The sequence below is a fragment of the Ctenocephalides felis genome, unplaced genomic scaffold, assembly GCF_003426905.1.
Source record: "Ctenocephalides felis isolate EL2017-DRISC unplaced genomic scaffold, ASM342690v1 CF-g0.4_SCAFFOLD_00845, whole genome shotgun sequence".
NCBI lineage: Eukaryota > Metazoa > Arthropoda > Insecta > Siphonaptera > Pulicidae > Ctenocephalides > Ctenocephalides felis.
Window position 1 is genome coordinate 38,650,008 of NW_020536999.1, and position 21,880 is coordinate 38,671,887.

General features: G+C 27.3%; 1 protein-coding gene across 1 annotated transcript in view; it reads left to right on the top strand.

Moving 5' to 3' along the window:
- The first annotated feature begins 775 nt into the window (after positions 1 to 775).
- Positions 776 to 21,880, top strand: part of LOC113372024 (teneurin-m) — a 361,925-nt gene continuing 340,820 nt past the window's right edge. The window contains exon 1 of the mRNA XM_026612394.1: positions 776 to 833. Coding sequence (XP_026468179.1) covers positions 806 to 833 — 28 coding nt within the window. The 5' untranslated portion in view covers positions 776 to 805. The remainder of the gene's footprint in view (positions 834 to 21,880) is intronic.

Genomic DNA, 21,880 nt, shown 5'->3' on the forward strand with positions numbered 1-21,880 from the left:
ACTCGGAGCTCGGAGGAATCGGCAGTACGCAGACAGATTCGGTGAACGGCGGACGGGCGCGCGCTCTCTTTGTAATGGTCGCGGTGTAATAAATAAACTATCGAAATAAAAATAAAATATAAGTACATTTGTGAATTTTATAAAAAAAAATATTGTTGTGTAAAAATTGACATCGTGGTTAAAGTGAAGTTTGAGTAAAAAAATATTTGTGAAGTAGAACTTGGAATTTTTAGTAGAATTTCAAAAGTGTATAGATAGATAGTATCCTGTTTAAAACTTGGAATTTATTTTAAAAAAAATATTTAAAAAAATTACTTCGTATAAATCATTTTATCAATTGACATTGTTTGGAGTGCGACATCAACAAACAATAAATCAAAGACCAGTTGTGCAAAATTTTATTAACTCATAAAGATTACAAGTCGCTACAGGAAAAAAAATCAAAGAGTTGCCGCATGGCTGAAAAACTTGTTTATCGCTTTATCGCAAAAACATTTAAATTTTAAATACCCCGAACTCCTATAATATTTCAACATTGTCCTTTATCTATTAAATGTATCCTACTAATTCCAAGACATTTTAGCTGTAGAGTGAAAAATTTGTGCAATAATGCTTATATTGTGATATATGGAAAAATTGAAAATAAGAATTTGAAAAATTTTATCAAACACTTTATAAGTGGTTCTAGTGATATTTTGTGTGGTATTGATATTTTTTGAAAATATTATTTTGTGATTATTTTTTGAATCAAGAAAACATAGTGATTTTACTTGTGTGCCTGTGGCTACCTGGAACTATCGGATAAATGTATTATGGGATTGATGATTCAGAAGGTCAGGAAAAAATTCTTATTGTTAGTAGAATTTGACTGTTAGGTTGCATTCCAAATTTTTCCAAATTGTAACAAATAATTTTTGTGAGATGAGATAAATCTTAAACATCTATTCATCGTTTTACACGGAAGATAGGTTCCATAAAAAACCGTGCAACTCGAAAATTTATGAAAAAACGTGCTAAACGAAAATTACTATAAAAAGCCATGTTTGTCAGTTTTTAATGCGATAAATAAAAACACGCAAAACGAAAAATTTATTTTAATATATTTATATCGAATATACTTTATTTAAAATTATTTTTAAAAATTTTATATTTAATTTTAAACATTGTAGAAATTAATTTAAATATTGTGTTACACGGAAGATATGTGTAATTAGTTCTATAACGTTATACCAACCAAACTCAATATTTATGACTTTTGTTAGACATTTCAACCTGAAATAACATTTTTATATAAAAAAGTGTGAACATATAGGCTTCTGTGACTTTAAAGTCACATAATTCATTAATACCCAAAAAATGTTTAAACATTTTTTTTGTTTTCCATTTGTAATATAAACTTATAATTTCTAATTTAAATCAATTCAATTTCTAAATAGCTCATAGAATTGTCATGTATTCTGATTGCTATTGAAAATAAAATTAAAAAAAAGAAAAAAAAAATATTTCTAATTTTTTGTTCTCCAAATTTTTTTAGATGTAAAACCAAAATTCGGCCCATGAAGAGCCTATCTAAATATTTAATAGTTCAATAATAAAACGTCAACTTATCTTAAGAAAATTTCAAAAAAAATTCAAATCTAGAAATACGAATTACCTACGTCTCAAACATAATTTCGCAAATATCTACAAAAACCATTGATTGATTGTGTTTCTACATTTAAAACCTTTTAACCTTTTCGTTAACTTTACAAAAATATTTCCTTACCGCGACCTAAAAAGTCACCGTGTCAAATAATTCCACAAAATATAAACCTTAACCTTTCACATTAAAACATTCAATCTCGTAACATTTCTTCAAATCTGATCAGTCCAAGTCGATTGTATTAATTTCACGTTCGAACTGTTTTAAGATAGCAATTTTATTAAATTCCTGTTAACAAAAGATGTAACGCAAAATATCCGTGTAATTTTGAAATTTGCAATAGGATTAGATTGTTTCGTTATTACATAATTTTAATTAATAGTTGGATATCTTTGCTTTTCTTGGCTATATAAGGTTCTTGTAGAATGTGCACATTTTAAGTGATGTTTGCAAATTGCTGAGTAAAAGATGCTGTACGTAACGTTTATAAGTTTCATCAGCAAGAGAATTATTATTCAGGTATTTAAATTTTTTTTGAGGTGTGTAATCATGAAACAGAAGTGTCAAAGTGGAAATGCAAGTGAAATGTTTGCTTTTAGAATTGTTTAAAATTAAAACTTCATTTTTTGTATGAAAAATTTAAAAAAATGGATTTTCAAAAACTTATATATTCAACCAATATAAATTAAATTATACAGAAGACTTCCGAAAACATCATTTTCAAGATTCGTTTTTTATGCAAGAAGTTAATGGCAACGAAAATATCAGAAAAATTAGATAGTCAGTAATTATATACTAGTCAGAAACATATGACTAATATGGCATTTAACGTAGTAATGAAACCTTTAACAAAAAACTAAAATATTAGAATTGTATTTTCTGAATATTTTTTTGACCAAACTATATAAAATGATTTTATATTATCTAAATATTTGCTAAATGCCCTTAACTGGGCAGTTGTAAAAATAGTAGTGAATAAAAAAAATATCTAAATATAATTCTTTATTGTTCTCAAAACTTTAAATTCCGTAAATCCTTTCGTATTTCTGTTGCACTTTTCAATATATTTTACTTAAAACTATTTTTACTCAAATTCCGGAATGTCATATAATGCACATAGCCCACATACTCGTACTTTATTCATGAAGTCGAGATTATTTGAAATGTGTACAAAATCTATTGACTGGAATTTCTTGCTAAGATTTAAGGTCGTAAAATGTTTATTTTAAATCTAATGTTTGAATATTTTTAGTTATAACAGTTTCTCCTAGGCTATTCTATTCATCTGTAAAATTAAATCTGTTAGCATTAAAAAAACATATAGGAAGTAAATGCAAGAAACCTAAATATATTAAACAAAAACAGTTGCATGACGAGTTTTTTCTGTGCTATATTGCTATAAAAATAAAAATTAATAATTAAATGATACAAACAAAATAATTTAATTGAAATAAAAATACTTGCATGCATTGGCAGGAAGCAAAGTTTTTACTGAATTTTTTTTACTGTAAGGTTTTAAATTATTTTTGGGTGTCATTTCTTTGTGCATTTATCTTATTCACTTTTGTGAAGGCTATTTTTATTACTTGCTTCAACTTGCATTTCTTTGATGAAAGTGATAAAATAATTAAAAGGATATGATTGATGAAATTTATAGAATAAACGAAACAATGTCTATTGACATGGCATCGTGCCTTAAGGCAAATTGCTGGAACTTCCCTTACCAATAATTATTATTTTTTTGAAAACGATTAACATTTTTGAAAAAAATTTACTTAAAAAATTAGATTTTTGAGAAAATATAAATTTATAGTACTAGTATATAAAAACAAAATATGTGCTCAAAAATAGACCAACGATTTAAATTACACTACTACTCAATTATCAAATTCCGGCAAGCTCAGCTTTAGTAATCAGATACCAAGAACCATTTAATTTTAGAAAGCTTTATCTAATAATAAGTTCAGATCTCTCTCGGGAACCTCAAGGTGCAAATCCTGTGTGTAAATCCCGGTACATGCTCAATCATTCATATTCTGACAAACCATAAATAGGTCCACATTAACTAAATTGACAGATACTCATATGCGAAGGGAACACACGAGCGTTCGTTGGGTCTTCTACGTCATACATATGTCACGTTATTGTGAATAATATGTTCGGGAGGGGCCACAAATCCAAAACCGAATTTACAAACTGCGATAGGCCGCAAAAACACGGCAGTAGGCCTTATGGTAAATCGATACCTATACCAGATTAGGAGTCATACACGAAAATTAGGCGAGATGTATTTTAATGAGATATTTTTGATCCCAGCACCCCAAAAAGTCATACAATTAGTTTTTTGTATTTCAAAAATTTAAGTAGATGCATTTTAATGACATATTTTAGAACTGGCTTTCTCTAAAGCCAAGCAATCATTTTTTTATTGCAAAAATTAGGCTACACGAATTTAAAAATATTTGTGAACTAGTAAACCCTATAATCATAAAATTACTTTTTTCTTCAAAAATTAGTTTAAGTGTTGTTTAAATTATTTTTAATAAGATGTTTTATAACAAGTACTTCCTAAAATCAAACAACTATTTTGTCATTGTGCAGAAATTAGGCTATATTAATTTTAATGAGATATTGTAGAACATACACTGCAATTACCTTAATAAAATTAATTTTTGTAACTAAAGTACTAATTTTTTGTGTTTTCGATGTAGGTATTCGGATAATCAATTTGTTTTGATATTAATATATCATGCTATATTTCAAAAATGTCACTCAAAATTTATTTTTAATATTTTAAATATTTTCAAATATATTTTTTTTAAAGAGAAAGTTTATTTAGTTTAGATTATTTAGTGTCGATAGGTGTCAGTACAATCAATATATTTTTGTAATTTATAGTAAACAAATATTTTACAGGTAAATTTTACCTGTGCCTAATCCTAAGAAACTTTATACCTGCCTAGAATTTAGATAAGTTTTATACCCCAAAGTTGTATTTACTTACTATATATCCAGTTAAAATATTTTAAAATAACCTGATGAATTGAAAATTGAATTTGAAAATATTAATAAATTTACAAATAATAAACTTAAATTTATAATATGAATTTTGTACCTTTCTTATAAACATTGATAGAATTTTTCGAGTTTTTTTGTTTGTTTGAGAAGATTTATTTATTCAATGAAATAAAAAAAAATTGAGTAATTCGGATTTTGTATATCTCATGATAATAATACAATTCATTATTTAAAAATGAATTTAAATATTTGAAACATTACTGATAATACAAATTAAATAAATTATGGAAAAAAATCACAAAAGCCTTATTACAATATTCCAGTTTGCAATTTATTTACAAAAAACATATTTTATTATAATATTTTATAATATTTTTGTTTTGTTCACAGTTTGCGCAGTATAATTTTAATTTTAGTGCATTTTTAATGAAAATGTAAAATATAGATTATTATTAATATATTATCACAGTTTTCGAAATGAAAATATTAAGAATAAAGGGTTAGTTAATCAATGTAACATTCAATTAAAGTCTATAATCTCTATTTGTTATACAAATGTGTATGTATATATAAATCATTTGTGCATAAATTCAACAAACGCAGGAAATTAAAATGCATACAAATGATTTAAGTGTGTATGTTGTTAAGCATCGCCATTAAATGAGATTTTATATGTAAAATAATTAAAAATCTTGGAAACTGTAATTTCTTCACTGAAATTTTTAATTATTTCTTAATTTAATTTTAAAATAAAAAAAATTATTAATAGACTTATAAAAATAAGACAAAAATAAGGCTTTAATTCATTCATTTCGCCAAAATTTTATAAAGATATCAATTGTGTGAATATGTCTAATTTAAAATACATATCAATTAATTCAAAAGAAATATTAATAGGATCCATTATAAAGGTTTTAATTTATTCATCTCGCCAAAAATTGATAAAAGTATCATAACCGTGAATCTGTTTTAATAATAATAAATTAATTAATAATTCATAACAATTAATTAATTGGAATTAAAAATTAGTTAATATTATTTCTAATTTTGTTTTGGTACAATTTATAACAAATATTAGTAGCATCCATTATATAGCCTTTAATTTATTTATAAAAGTATAATATCGTAAATTTTTCTAATTAATAATTGATAACTGTTAATTAATTGGAATTAAAAATTAGTTGATATTTTTTCATATTTTTTTTTCAGTATAATGTTAATAGCATTCATTTCAAAGGTTTTAAATACTTCATTTCGCCACAAATTTAGCAAAGTATCATAATCGTTAATGTCAAATTAATAATACATAATAATTAATTAATTGCAATTAAGAATTAGTTAATATTTTTTCTAATTTTGTTTCAGTATAATTCAAAATAAATGTTCATAGAATTCATTATAAAGGCATTAATTTATTCATTTTGCTAAAAATTTAATAGAGTATCATAACCGTGAATCTGTCTAATTAATAATGCATAACAATTAATTAATTGTAGTAATTAGATGATACTTTTCATATTTTTATTTCAGTAGAGTTCAAAAGAAATGTTGATAGCATCTATTATAAAGGATTTAATTAATTGATTTTGTCAAAAATTGAGAAAAGCATCAATATCGTGAATCCGTCTGATTAGTAATATATAACACTAATTATTTGTAATTGAAAATTAGTTCAGTATAATAATTTCAGTATAATTCGAAAGAAATGTTATTAACATCCATTTTTATTAACATCATTACCGTTAAGTCTGTCACGAAGTTGATTTTTTTACTTAATTTTTTTCAAGTATAATTCAAAGAAATGTTAAATAGCATCCATTTAAAAAAATCAGTTTATTTTTTAAATTTTGCAAACTATCGGAACATAAATTGTTAATTAGAAGTCTAGATTAAATATTCAAATATTTACAATGTGTGGCTTATATCTAGATCCTATTAAAGAATCTTTTTAGTTTATTTTAATGCAATTAATTAAAAAAACATGTTATGCACAATTTAATTTCTATTTATTAATAATGTATATACAATATATACACATGTGTGTACTCTCCATGTATGTAGGTATATCATTCACCCCGTAGCTATATGCATAAATATTTCTAGAGTAACATTTCGAACCCCCTCGCGATATTTTCTGCGTCAAGTAATAAGTCATACGGTTCGCTATTGTGCCTGACGTGATGAAACATGTATGCTCTTGCTTTATATTACATATATATTTATTATATATCATATTTGGGGTGAGCTTTTTACCTCACCTCTAGTTTTGATACAAAACTATACATACATATACCGAGCGAATTGTGGACTGAATTTCGCCCAGGGGTGTGTGCGCATGTAACGCATTACCTCGACACTTTTATATGTTATTATTAAGTGATGCGTGCAGCTCCTATTGAAAACATATCGTTTAGAAATATTCGATTATGGTTTATTTCGGGTGTGGATATAGAATTTTTTGTTGTTGTGCAAAAGCGATTCAAGGTGAGAGCGTTTTCGAGGTTAAGGTCGCTGGAAAGACTGATTTTCGCAAGGGAGGAAAGGGCATTTTGTAATAAGTTACATAAATTTATCCATAATTTATCTTATCTACAGAGTATATTTCTCAAGCTGCATACACTAAGTTGACGCTTGTGAATGCTAAATTTTGTATTAATAAGTTCTTTATGAGGGAATTATTGAAATTTATGAGTATAGATATAATATATTTTGTTGTTTTGCGAACACGATTTAATGTGAGAATAAGTTAGTACAGTTAAGATTGATAAAAAACTAAATTGCAACTGTGTAAAATATCATTTTCTATTTTTCATTTTACAAATTTTAAACGCACACTTTTGCATATAAAATTCTAAATTTTCGCCTTAAATTAATAATATGTTCCATAACGAAAATATCAATAAACATCTTATTTCTTATAGACAATTTATTCCTCTATTTTAATGTACTTCATTCTTTTTTTCTCACTTATAGGTAATGCAAACGTTTGCATATAAAACCTAAAATCACCACAATTTTGTAAAGTATTCTAGTAAATTGCTAAATAAAATAATCACTCTTTTTTTTAAATTTATTATTCAATAAATTGCACAAGGACAATTTTATTTTTTCTATTGTACTGAACTCATGTCTTTTGATTACTAATTCATTTTATTTATCTTGCTGTTAAATAATGCAAAAAAATTTTGAATACAAAACCTTAAATTCTTGTCTAAATTTGAATCAATTTATTTCATTTTCTTAATTTATTTTGAAAAATTGTTCTTGCGAACAATCAATTGATAGGTAGTTGATCCATTATTCATTTACCTATTTTTATGTAATTATTTCCATTTTGTTACCATTATAACGACATATAGAAAAGCACCAGATCTTTGATTATCTTCATCTTCTATCGTTTTATCTTACTAATAGGTAATGCTAACATTTTCATATAAAATTTTAAATCCCATCTTAAATTTGTAAAGTTCATGCAAATTCATGCAAATTTCTGATACCCATGCAATAAAATATTTACTCAATTTATTTTAAACAATTATTCATGCAGTAAATCAGTAAATAGGCCCATGTTTTCATCTAATCATTTTTTATGAATCTAATTTTACTCCATTATATTGTTATATAGAGAAGAAAAATCTTTTCATTTTCTAAATAAAAAAACTTGAAAAAAATAGTTTCTATATATGCTCGTGTGTTTATGTAGAATTTTGTCGGATAAGCTATTCTGTTTAAAAACATCATCTATTTATTTACATAAATACTAGTGGAGAGCATTTCCATAAATAATTAATTAGTTTTAATTAAAGTTCAATACTTCGTAATTTTACGATTTTCTTAGACATCGATATATATTTTTACACTTTTTTGTTTCTATATATAAAATCATGACATACTTAATCTAACTTGGAGCTAATATGCTCCAACTAGTTTTATTCATTCATCTGCAATATGAAGAGTTTAAATTTTTGTTACAAATTATTTTTAATAGCAACCAAAATAAAAATCTTTCCCTCCATGATAGATTTCTTTATGCAAACTTTTACATTAGACTTTGCTTTTTTCGATTTATTAAAAGCGCGAGTTTCGTCGAAGCTCATCTATCTTCGATACGAAAAAGTCCTGGCGTATAATCTTTACACCTGAACGGCCTCGCGTGATAATGTGTCAACATCGCAAGAAAGAAATATTTGATGTGACTTAGGTATATATTTCATCCGCATATCTGTTTGCTGCCATATCCGTTGAAAAAAAGATATAGAAGGAATTCCTTATTGTAATAGTCAAAAATTTTGGAAGAAAGGAATGTTAAAATACATAGTGTCGCTATGAATTCAAATTAATTTCAGTTATTTGTGTTAAACTTTATATTACCTGGTAAAAATGACGGACCTGCACAGTTCTGTTTATTTCGTTGATATCCGGAACAGTAGCGGACAATATTATGCAGGACGGTTTACAAGTTCAAAGGAAACAAAAAAATATTGTAATATCGTTAAAGATCCTATTGAAAAACGACCGTTACAAGTAACCTCTGTTACAAACAGCCCCTAGCTTCCTTATATAGAAGTTATCACATATGAGACATATTTTCTATGCTTTTTTGTTTAAATTTACACCTGTAACGAATGATTGAATTGACATATATACAGACTCCAAAAACTCAAATATCTTATATTTTCTTCTTAAGCACCAAGTTCACATTAGATATATTTATGATATATAAGATAATGTATATTCGAGTGGTATAAATGCTTCTCACGATGACGAATGACTTTCAGTATTATTCCCAGTATTTTCTTCTTTACAAAAACATCCAAGTGTTATTAAATATTAAAATTAGACCTCCTTTTCTCTCATCATAATCGTCATCGGCGTTAATTACAGAAACATCAGCCTGAGGGGGGGCCAAACGACAAGCGAACCTTTTACGGATTTAAAACCGTTCCCGATTTTTCGTTAATGACAAAATTACACAGTGTCCGGGCTTAACGAGTGCGCCATTGGCACTTCGACTCTCTATAAATCATCATCCAATTCGGGGGGAAATTTGGAGCAGAAATTGGGGCATTGTTGGAGTTGGGAGACATCCCCCTAATTAAAAATACATCGCATTTGAAGCAGATCGGTTGTTCGCTTAGATAAAATGATTCAGGGAAAGCTCTGATCATTATAAAAGCTCCTGAGAAAATGGGACACTGTGTATATCGAGAATATTTAAAGTTTTGTTACTAGGTTCATTTATTTTAATTAATCACGTGTGCTTGAAAAACTATTTTTTTAATTGATTTATACTTGCACCAACAGATTTCTTTACCAATTTATTTAATTTAGTTGGCAATTGCACTTTTGATTTCTAAGGAGGCGTCCATTAATCACGTGATCGTTTTTTTAAGGATTTTTGGACCCTTCTCCTCTTTGGTGATACGTGCTGAAATTCAAAATTACCTCCTCCTCCCCCATCAAACATCACGTGTATTTTTAGTTACAAGAAAAAATAATGATAGTTTTGATTTTTTTTTAATATTTGATTTTTTTTAAAAAAATATGTTTAAAAATAAATACACGTGATATTCACTATACCCCTCCCCTTCCCCCCCATGATATTACGTGATATTACCTCACGTAATTAATCGACGCCCCCTAAAATATTACAAAAAAAATTATTTAAAATAATTTTATTTTTGCCATTTTCCGTTATCTACGTAAACGGTCTATATAATGTATAATGCATTTGAACGATAATTACTGAACACCTCGCCAAGTTTAAATATAGTCGTAGTAGTTCCATTTTATATGCAATTATTTATTTTTCGACCCTGATCCGATTTTCAAAGCAATTCGGTCACACTAAATGGCACATGTTTTCGACTCTTTTATTTTTAAATATCATTTTAAAATATGAACATCTGATTATATTTTTATCAATTGGGTATTCGTTTTTATTATAAATATTTTAATCTCGTTTTAAAATAGTAATTTTAGTGGTAACACGTAGTATTTAACATTTTTAATTAAATTTGCTCGGATAATTATTGGTAGTTCTCATAAAATTTAGATTCTATATTTTCCCATTGAATCCTGTACTTATACCACCTTGTTAGGAACATTGACTATAACAGGTCATATTGGCGTAAAAATTTATTCTTGTTATTTGCAAAAATAATTGTATATAGTTAGAACTAGTTATATCTAAGGAGATAATTTGGAAAGATCTTCGATCACGGTTATATCTATGCTCAACACCTCTGAGACTATTTGAAAATTCAGATCTTTCTTTCTGTTATCTTACTGCTTAGAGAGAAATAAAAATTTTGTGCATATATATATATATATATATATATATATATATATATATATATTGTATTTTTCCTTTATTTATGTCAAGCGAGTTATATTTATGGCCATACTTGATTGCACGAGTATAATATGAACTAACCCAAGGATATGTGTGCAATTGTTCGAGAACAGTGAAAAACAACATCTATAAAAATAGTATTTTAGCTAGTTTCATTTCTGCTGTGACTCTGTACTTTATTTTCTACGATAATAAGCAGAGTCCGTAGCAGCGTTTATATGGTATAACAGCTTAACTGAGAAATATCGATTTAATAGTAGGTCACAGCACCCATTGCTGTTCTGCGCGCGGGGATGCTCTCTGTTCTGTGTCGCCGAGCGTAGAATACTCTACTTTAGAACGAAACTAGCTGGGTAGCTGGTAATAAATCATTTTTAGGATAAAATATTTCTTTTATACGTGCCTAATACATCAGGTATTTTAATTTTAATAGTTATTACAAACAATAACATGCTAGACCATACACATCTATAGGTATAGTGCTCATTATAGTGTTTTCTAATACAAGTATTTTAAATGCTTCAAATTCAAAATATAAGTATTAGAGAAATTCTAATAAAACATTTATCAAATATTGATAGACATGACAATCAATTGCTTGCCTCGAAAATTCTACGAAAACACGTAAATGAAATAGATAAGACAATTATTAAACCAATATGGTCCTACGGTCTACAACTATGGGGTGCGGCCTGTAAATCAAACATAACTATTCTACAGAGGCTGTAAAACAAAATTTTGAAAGAAATCGAGAACGCTCCAAAATATGTCCCCAACTGGTTAATACATCAAGATCTCAGATTTCCTACTATAGAAGAAGAAATTAATAATTACTGCTCCAGATACAAAGCTTGTCTAAGTCGTCATCCAAACCAATTAGCGTATGACCTGGTCAAGCCTTTACCGCCAAAGCGTCTCAAAAAAAGAATCTGCAATGATTCACTACAACAAAACACATAATATCTAAGAAGTTGGGGGATAGCGATGCTTCTCGCGATGTTAAATAAATATACCTGTAAAATAGCTGAATGTATTGTGTGTACGGTTTGCTAAGTGCAATCAAACAACATTTTTTTTTTTTGATAGGACAACCGTCGGGTTGCCTTCTAAATAGCGAATTGTCGAGGAGAAATTTTATCATAATAGCTCATGAAACTGTTAATTCTGATTACTGTTTCGAAATAAGAAAAAAAATTATAGCATAGTGTCCGGTATTGCAAACAAAATACACATTCAATGTCTAATATTTGGGAAGTAGATCTCAATTAACAGTCTAATGAATTAATAGGTAAAAATATAGAAATGTAATTAAACTAGCTATTTACCTATTTACCGTCAAAGAAAATGTTAAAAATAAATATAGTAAATATAGTAAATATTCTCACCTCAACTTCAAGAGAATTTGATTTCAATTATTTTGACGTTTTTTCACATCGTTTAGGTTAATGGAATTATATGTTATCTTCTATAACTTCATTTTTTTGCAAATGTGTATTATTAATTATGATTCTGCTCTATAATTTCCTCAACATATCATTTATCCCAGCGCTCCCATTATTTAACTCTGCTAATATGGTACAATAATACAATGGTCAACTGGAATATTGTTATTGTTGCATATTGTCATACGAAATGGCCGTAATATTACAACGTTAGTCGATTTGGCCAGAGAATATTGCCTGTATTATATTTGAAATTATGCATTCAGTTTTCGAATTGTCTTTATCAATACTGGGTTAATATTGTTCGAAGTAATTATTCGTTGGTAATTACTTGCGTTGCGAAATCAGTAGTAATTCAATGTTAAAGAGATTACTTGCATGAATGATAATTAACTTTGGTAAAAGACTATAAAAATAATTATGCACACTTAGAATCACAATATTTGAAGAATTTGACAAGTCTTTTGTATAATTTGAGTCCTAACTTGAATCTTTTTGGGTGAGTAAAAGAAACCTTTCAAAATAATAATACCACATCCAGTGAAAAGAGCACAAGAGACTTTTAACACAGTCAATAGAATTAAATATTTTTAATTCGGTTTGAAATAAATTAAACTGTTATTTGAAATTTGATCAAAAGATACTTCGTTGTTTACAAATATATATTTTTCACCATCTGAAATACAATTATTTATTTTTATTTATTTTTTTACGCGCGGTATTCCCTTAATATTTTCTATTAGGCTTTACCTTTCTACCATAAAAATCGCGATTTACGGCGACCATTCATCATTCCTATGCCAAATAAATGTACTAATATTTTCTGAAACACAAAAATCACAACGTCATCTATATAATACCTAATACCTACTACTGCAACCCTATACGAAGGTCCCGTACCAGTTGATAAATATCAACGGCGTAAGGGCTTCCCGCTTCGAAGCATTTTGCTTGAAGTATTGTTATCATACGGACATCGGGGGTAAAATAAACATTGGGTATCCAGTTACCAAACACAATCAGCCGTGACTATATTTTTGTTACATCAAAGATCGTTTTAGTTAAATATAACGGTATAGAAAATCAGATATTGGAGAGTAACCTATAGATTTCTAATACCTTCCAATCGGTAAATATTTGTTCTTCTAATTGTTGTCAACGGATTCGATTATTTGCTTAACTTTCGACGAATAGACACATGGGCTTTGCAGGTTTCTTTTATTTGTTTTGACACGTTTGTGTTTAAACACAATCCTGTAAAATAACTAAATTCAATGAGATTTATTAGATAACTTCTATCGGATATTTTTATTTTCTATTGCATGTTTGACTGCCAATATAACAGATGTCTCATCTTTGATGTCTATATTATCTCACTTACACTATAATATTTTTAGTAGATACTTGCTTCTATTGTTAAACTTATAGTCGCTTGTATATTGCATTTTACAATTGAACTTTTCTGTAGACAAATGTTAAAACGTTATCAGTAATTTATATTTCCTATAGATTTATCAATGAACTTACCTATTAGATTTTCTCTTTTTTGAATTTTTGAACATCGATCAGAACTTAAGGGTTGTTCGTGATGAATTATTTAAACCCTAACTGTTGTCTGTGTGTGATGAAGTTCATTATACTTTCCGTAATACTGATGAATTTGTATATGAATTTGTAAGCAATTTTTACTTGAAAACTTATTGTGAAAATCGATGTCACTACTGCGCAATTTTTAAAAGCTTTTTTTTATTTTTCAAAATAATTTAAAACTCAATCCATAAGTGGCAATGTACCTTAATTGACTTATTTACTATAATGTAAAACACAATGTTTCCTATTATTATATTTACATTCCACATAAAGTGCTCAATATGTCAATAAAAACTCATTTTATACAGAATATTTTTAATTTAAACTGACAGGACTCAGTATCTCATAATTTCCTGCAATCAAAGCGCTTATTAAATAATTATATTACTATATTACTGTCGACCAGAATGTTAGATTCATTACAAACTTGTAGAAGAACTTATGCGATATCAGCTATAAATACTTAACTAGCAACTAATTGCTATAACTGTACTATATTCTTGTAATAATTTTCTAACTGTATATATTTTAGTGCATTGTAAGGAATTTATTTATTTATTCACAACCCAATATTTCATCAATGAATACTTCTGTATCCAAATCCATTGCGGTCAGAATTTCAAAATATTCATACAGTTGTTCGGTCTGACAATCTGTAATAATAATGATATATGAATGCGTTTCTTTGTATATATCTTCGTGTGTTAACTGATAGACTACAACGGACGCCATTAGCTTTTAAAAGCCATCTCTAGGCTGTTTTAATAACGGTTCATTTATTATAATGAGCGCGAGCTGAGCCTCACTTTTATTCTCTTTGGAAATATCTTTCGATTCTTATCGTTTTTATTTGACGAAGTAGAAAAACATAAATATATATATGAGACTACCACGTGCTGTCCAATATGAATAATTTTCTTTGTGCTTCGGTACTTGTCGTCTGAACGAAGTTGGAGATTCTATTTCGAGTTGAAATATTCGGACACACCTTATGTAAATTGATTTTTGTTTTGTATTGTACTAATTAAAATATATAAGTGATAGATGCTACGCTATTGAGTTATTTAAAACACAGATAAATCGGTAAAGTTCATATCCAAATCTCTTAAATTAATTTATTTCTTGATTCATATTAAGCATCTATATTAAGAAAAACAAATTACAGGATAAACTTTGTAGTCAGAACTACATTTTCTAGGAGCTTGCATTTGAACATTATAACCTATCATTTTTCTTGAAGGCGACCAGGTCAATCTCTCTTCATTTTCATATTCCACATCAATATTTTCAAGTGGAAATTTGGCATCATACTGCTTGATATCGAGCTGGCCGAGGTTGGGATCCATGGCAAGATTTTGATATCCCCCGTTTTTCTGGCATCTTTTAAAGTATCTTAAGTTCAGATTTAATATAGTGTTAATTTTAATTATATTATCACATTGATATTATGATTCTAACTAGTGATGTCTTAAAGCAAATTGCTGGTATATCCCGTACCCAAATCTAACATTTTTAAAAGCTCAGGAAGAAACATTAGATTTTTTTGAGATTTTTTAATTTTGCATTTTTTGAATATTTTTGAAAACATTTAAAAAATTTAAATATAGATTTTTCTTTGAAAATACTGATATATTTTGAAAAATGTATTTTTACTTTTCACAAAAGTTTTTTGAAAAATGTATTTTTACTTGTAGAAAATTTTTAATTTTTGAAAGTTTTTGATACCCATTCATGTTGGTTGATCCACACTGTCGAAAATATCTGATTTTTCTGTAGCAACCCAATTTGGCCATAAGTTGTAAGTTTGCTTTAGAGATAGATAAAATTAAATTATCTATTATAATATACTTTTGTTAACTTCTATAAATGATAAAATAAATAATTGTTTCATACAATTATATATTAGTAAAGAATTTGTTTTTAATAAATAATTTCCAACAATAGTGGCCCCGACGTGATTCTTACATTGCTAATTATGCAATAATGAATATGAAAATGTAATTCTACCCACTACGCTTTAACCATTTTCTTCTTTAACATGAGACCTCATATCCAGTCATTATATCCATCGTCGAATTCTTTTTTTTAAACTCAACTCATATGTTCCCGGCTAAAGAGCATCAAAGAACATAAAGAAATGACTTATGATTCTAATTAGTGACTCTGGTTTTTAGTCATTTTTTCTCCATTTTTTCCCAACTTCCCTTTCTCTGGTTGTCTATTCCTGTAAAACGATTGATGATGGACTTACCACGAGTGTCAGGTATGCATCTGAAGTACATTTATTGATCGCTATGACACACGACCAAGAATTCGAAAGAAAAAAATGGAATCGCCTTGTCTTGGAACGGACTCATCTATTACCACGGATGCTGTGAGCCGAGGCGTCTTGTACGATACGTGGGAGAAGTTATGTCGAACATTATTGTAACAGTAGGTTCTAGCAGCTAAATCATTATTCTAATGGTTTCATCAAGTTGGAAGACACGGATATTTTTGATGTTAGATATTTACATTGGAAATTTATTTAAAAAAAAAACGTTGGGAGATCTCTGATTAAGTTGTGGTGGATAGGAACAATACATATCTTATCAGGTTTTGTTAGCGGCTGATATGGATTTGGATTATTGATGTCTTTAATTTATTATATACGAGCTGTAATATTCCCATGTCGTTTTCATAATATTTTTTATTTATTGAAATAGTGGTTGATCTTAGTTTAGGACATATACTTATAAATATAATCATCTTATTTATATTCATTAATAAAAATCTTAATCTTTCTCTGATAACGCTTAAATTATTTTAAATTAATTATTTTTTCAAAACCATGTTTGATTCCCACATATTTGGAGAAGTATCAGGAACCTCTTTCACATGATATTTTTTATTTATTACTGCAGGCTATGTAAAATTGTGTTATTATTATCTATCAGGCAATCCCAATGGCCAAATATAATATTTTTTTATTCTCATAACTATGATGTTAATTTTTGAATATTTTAAAATAACAGAATTATTAAAGTTTACTTTTACAAGTTTCACTATTTGATTATTAATTAGTTTTATTGTTATCTTTAACTCCTTTAATGTTTGATTTTATATTAATATTGATTTAAGACTTAAGTTAATTTATTGACTTATTTTACCAAGAATTTCGTTTAACCAATAAAAATAAAATAGTTTTTATTCAAGATCTTTTTCTTAATCTAAATCTACAGTCTATGTAAAAGTACATTATTATCCAATCTTAATGACCATATATAGAAGAGTTTTATTCTCATAACTAATATGATTTATTAAAAAATTTTAAAATAACGGAATTACCAAAGTTTACTTTTTCAAATTTTACTAAAGCTGCTTCAATTGATAATTAGTTTTCCATTGTTATTTTAACCCCTTTGATACTTTGTATACTTTTGTATATGAATTTTGATTAATTGTTTACTTTTTTGTCACCAATATTTAGTATAATTTATAAAAATTAAATAGTATGTGTTAAATTAATTTAGTATAATTATATTTATTATTACTTTCTTAGTGATAATATAATTTTTATTGAATTAAACTTATTAATACTATATTAGTAAATATATCCATGTATATCATAAATGAAATTTATATTAGCTTCATTGTTTTTTCATCTGTTCATTTAGGACTTTTTACTACCACTTCAGCACTTTTTTATAAAATTACACTACATGTTATTACAAAACGGTTGAAGGATTTATATCAAATAGTTCTAATTGCATTTAATATTACCATATTAGTAACAATAGATGTTTTCTCTTAAAGCAATATTTTTATATTATTTATTCATGCTACTAGTTTTGACGTGCGATATTGACTGGATGTAAATATACTACATTTTCTCAAATATAATATTTATATATTGATTGCTTTGTAATCTCTCTGAATTTCAAAACAACAATTAGAAACACAAACTCTGCGGATTTTGTTATAAAAAAAGGGAACTATGGCGTGTGAAATTTCCAGATGAATTGATACACATATACATACATGTGTATCCGAATTTATGTGAAAATACATGTGTTAGTTCGACTTACTCAGAAATCCTATATTTTCAGCAAGAAAGCATTTTGGTTTCGTCTCACATTACATTCGGCGAACATTTGCCCTCAGGCTATGTCTGCGAAGGCATCATTTCCAATTTATGTCTTTTGCATTTCGATCAGCAATAATTTTAATGGCGACTTCAATGCCGAAAAGAAATGTTACTAAAACTTTGATCAAAAAGGACGAATTCGATTTCAAAAAACGAATAGAATATCTCGTTTAAATGTATAGTAGTATTGAGAAACCTGAACTAATTGATGCTTAACTTTGAAATCCAGTGAGTAAGTTACTGCTATATATTTTTTTTTTGTTACAATTTATTTTTGTTAATCAAGACTTTAATGTCTTATTTACAAAATTGATATGAGCAAAAAAAAAAAAATACAAAAAAACAAAAAATGCAATACATTGAATACAAAATGAAAAAAGTTAAAATAAAAATTAAATTAAAACAGTAATACAAAAATAATAACATAAATGAACGATGACGTGATGATGTATGCCGCGTACTACGTCAGGACGCGTGCAGACATTGGGCTAGGTGTTTGGTAGATCGGAAGGCCATTTCTTGCTCAATCTTCTTATCGGTCTCTGAATCGCTTGAATTGTAGGATTTGTATGCTGGATTAATTTGTTGTTGAAAGATGAACTTCTAAACATTTACAGTACATTTTTAATTTTATGATATTATCATCCATTCATCATTCGTTCATTACAGTTCATCATCGTAAAACCGTTCTGTAAATTGTTTTTACGTCGATTTCTTTTTGCAAACAAAAACATGACTCTTGACATTGGACCTCATATGTTTCTTAACTGCGACAAGCAATTATTTATCTTATTCGAACAAAAGTAAAATTTACATTGGATTTTTTACGTGTAGCAATTAATTTTAGTTAAAAATCGATGGGTGGGCACAGGTTATAAAATGAAACACATTAATGGTAAGCATAAAATTGGTAGTCTTACCGTTGGTTTTATTATTTTTTGCGGATTTTCGATTCGAATTTCATTTCCCCCTGGGTGAATGTTTTCTGAATTAATTGTTATGAAAATTTATCGTCGGATGTACATGTGTGAATAGCGCATCCATCTTAATCAAACGGGGATTAAGTGTTTGCCAACGGGCTTGATCTCCTGTTATGTGTATAAAAATGCTTCGTCATTTTCCGAAACACATTTTCGGTAATTTTATAAATTTTTGGTCGCATTAAGAAATAATCTGCCATCAGCTTGGGAATTACTAAAACTGCCGTCTTAGCTTTTGTATCGCCCTTAATTAACTCTTTGTGAAATAATGGGTTAATTATAATTATATACTTGTACGAGTACTTACGAATTTCTTCTATAAAGTGCTCGATATGGTTCATGAACTTACACCGACACCTTTTACCAGATGTAAAATGATTAATGAATTGTTTACCTGCAATTAATATAATTGATATGAATTATTTTGATTTTAATTATAAGCTGTAAGAAAATTTGAAATCATTCACGATATTTATCCATATAAGATATATGCTCAAGATATTTGATAGTCTGCATAGGATTATTATTCTTAATATTGATGCATATTTAGTGATACAGTTGCAGTTTATTGTTGAAAGCATATTAAAGCTGTAGTTTCTTGTCGAACAAAAACATTGCCTCAAATATTTTATTGCTCTACTCAGAAAAATACTGAAAAATCCATTTATCTGAGTTCCCCCATAAAGCTATTGCCTAAGCTACATTCTCTCTGTTTTCCCTATTCAAATTTCTGAAATGTTTGTTTTTCGTTTCAGCCGGGTAAATATGTTCGTTTAATTTTAACATGTCAACATTGACAGACATGCATGGTTTTGCTTACACACCAGAGTATCGTAAGTCAAATGCGTTTGTAAATAATTTCAAAGTCTTCTAAAAGATGTATTTTTGGGATCACAGAACTTATCGCCAAAAGCTTATCATTTCCTCGAATTGCATGCGAGATTAGTAAAATATTTACTTAAGATACACATTAGGATGCCGGATTTTTTAAAAATATGTATAAATATTATTTTATATTGATCGAAGTTTGGTTTAGATAACCCAGATATTTAGATTCTTAGACATATTTTGTCAAAGTCAATTTATTTTTGTTTTTTATTATTTTTTGCTTTTAAATATCAAAATTTTGAAGACAATGTAAACATTGAACAAAATTGAACGTAATTTATTCCAATTATTTAATTTTGTTCTGTATGAGTACTAACGGTCACTACATACCCCCATTTTTCGTATTTCCTAGTCAAAGAATAAAAAGCTTATGGTGAATGCACCAGCTGAGAGCATCGGTGTGGCCCAGCCAAAAGGGTGGATGAATAGTGACTTTTTTGCAATATCTAAGAATATTCGTCAAAGACACATGTGCAGACATTCCAAAGTGTGGAGATGGCTACATATGTGATCAATGCAGGTTATTTCGAAATGTCCGGTACTAGGTGCCACTGTTTAAAATCATATTTTTGATACCAAAGTTTGATTGATAGTATTAATTATTTTTTAGCAAAGATTGCGGTTTTGTTAATTTAGTTTGATTTCTAACTTTGTTATCTAACATAAATCATAATTTAATAAATATTTCGTAAAATATTTTTTGATTTATTTATAAATAACCTTAGGTATCCGCCACTAGGGGATTTTCTCCTATATAATATATCAAATATTGCATTAATATACAATTTAAATAAATTTTATAATTTAAATTATATACGCCCTTCCTTGAAATTAATAACATGTTTATATATTAAAAACAATTTAAATTCGATATCCATATATAAAATCCTTATATAAAATATATAGATGTATATAATTCGATATTCTTTTCTATCAACTCCTATAAAGCATCTTCAAAAATAATTTCATGCATAACTACCACATTTAACAAAAATTAAACCTCATTACATAGAAAAATTCCATAGACCACACGATTCCCACGAATTTAAGTCGTACTTTACAAAATGTAATCAACTTTATAAATAATTCTAACATGCTTTTAGATCCAGGCTAATAACTTTTTTCATTCTCCAACGAATTATTGCCGTATCATTGCTTGTTATTTTCTTACAGTAACTTCTAAAAATAGTGTGTCCAATTCGAAATTAATCAATAATACAGAACTATGGTTGTAGCTGGTACATATATAAGAACATTTCGAATAATAAAGTGAGATATTTACGAGGTTCTTTATATAATATAATATCTATATTGAAATCTAAGTCGTTGAAAACATGTATAAATGTCTTGAGATACATTTATAGGGAAATTTATTGTTAATTCATGCATATTATTACAATTTCCGACGCGGGCAACTGACATCGATAGTTAGAGCGCTGGAGAACAAACAAATTTAATAAAAAAAATCGAATTTTTGTATCAGATTCATTGTTTTATAATAATATTTCATACGAATCAAAATTTTTTTAAATTAAATATGCTAGCTATAGATAATATCTAGAAATGCATGTTTTTTGTTTAATTTTTATCATCGTTTGTGCAAGAATACATAATTTAAAATATATTCACGTCGTTAACACGTACATAATTAATTTAAAAATAACAAAATTTCAAAAAAGAAATTAATTATTAATTTAATTTAACACTTAATTATATGACAAATAGCTTTATTCATATTTTGATTATTTTTTCTTGTATATAAATTTGTAAATTTCAACCTCATTTTGTATGTTGTTTTTTATATGAGTAAGGATTTCAAATTGAGTAACTTTATTTTTG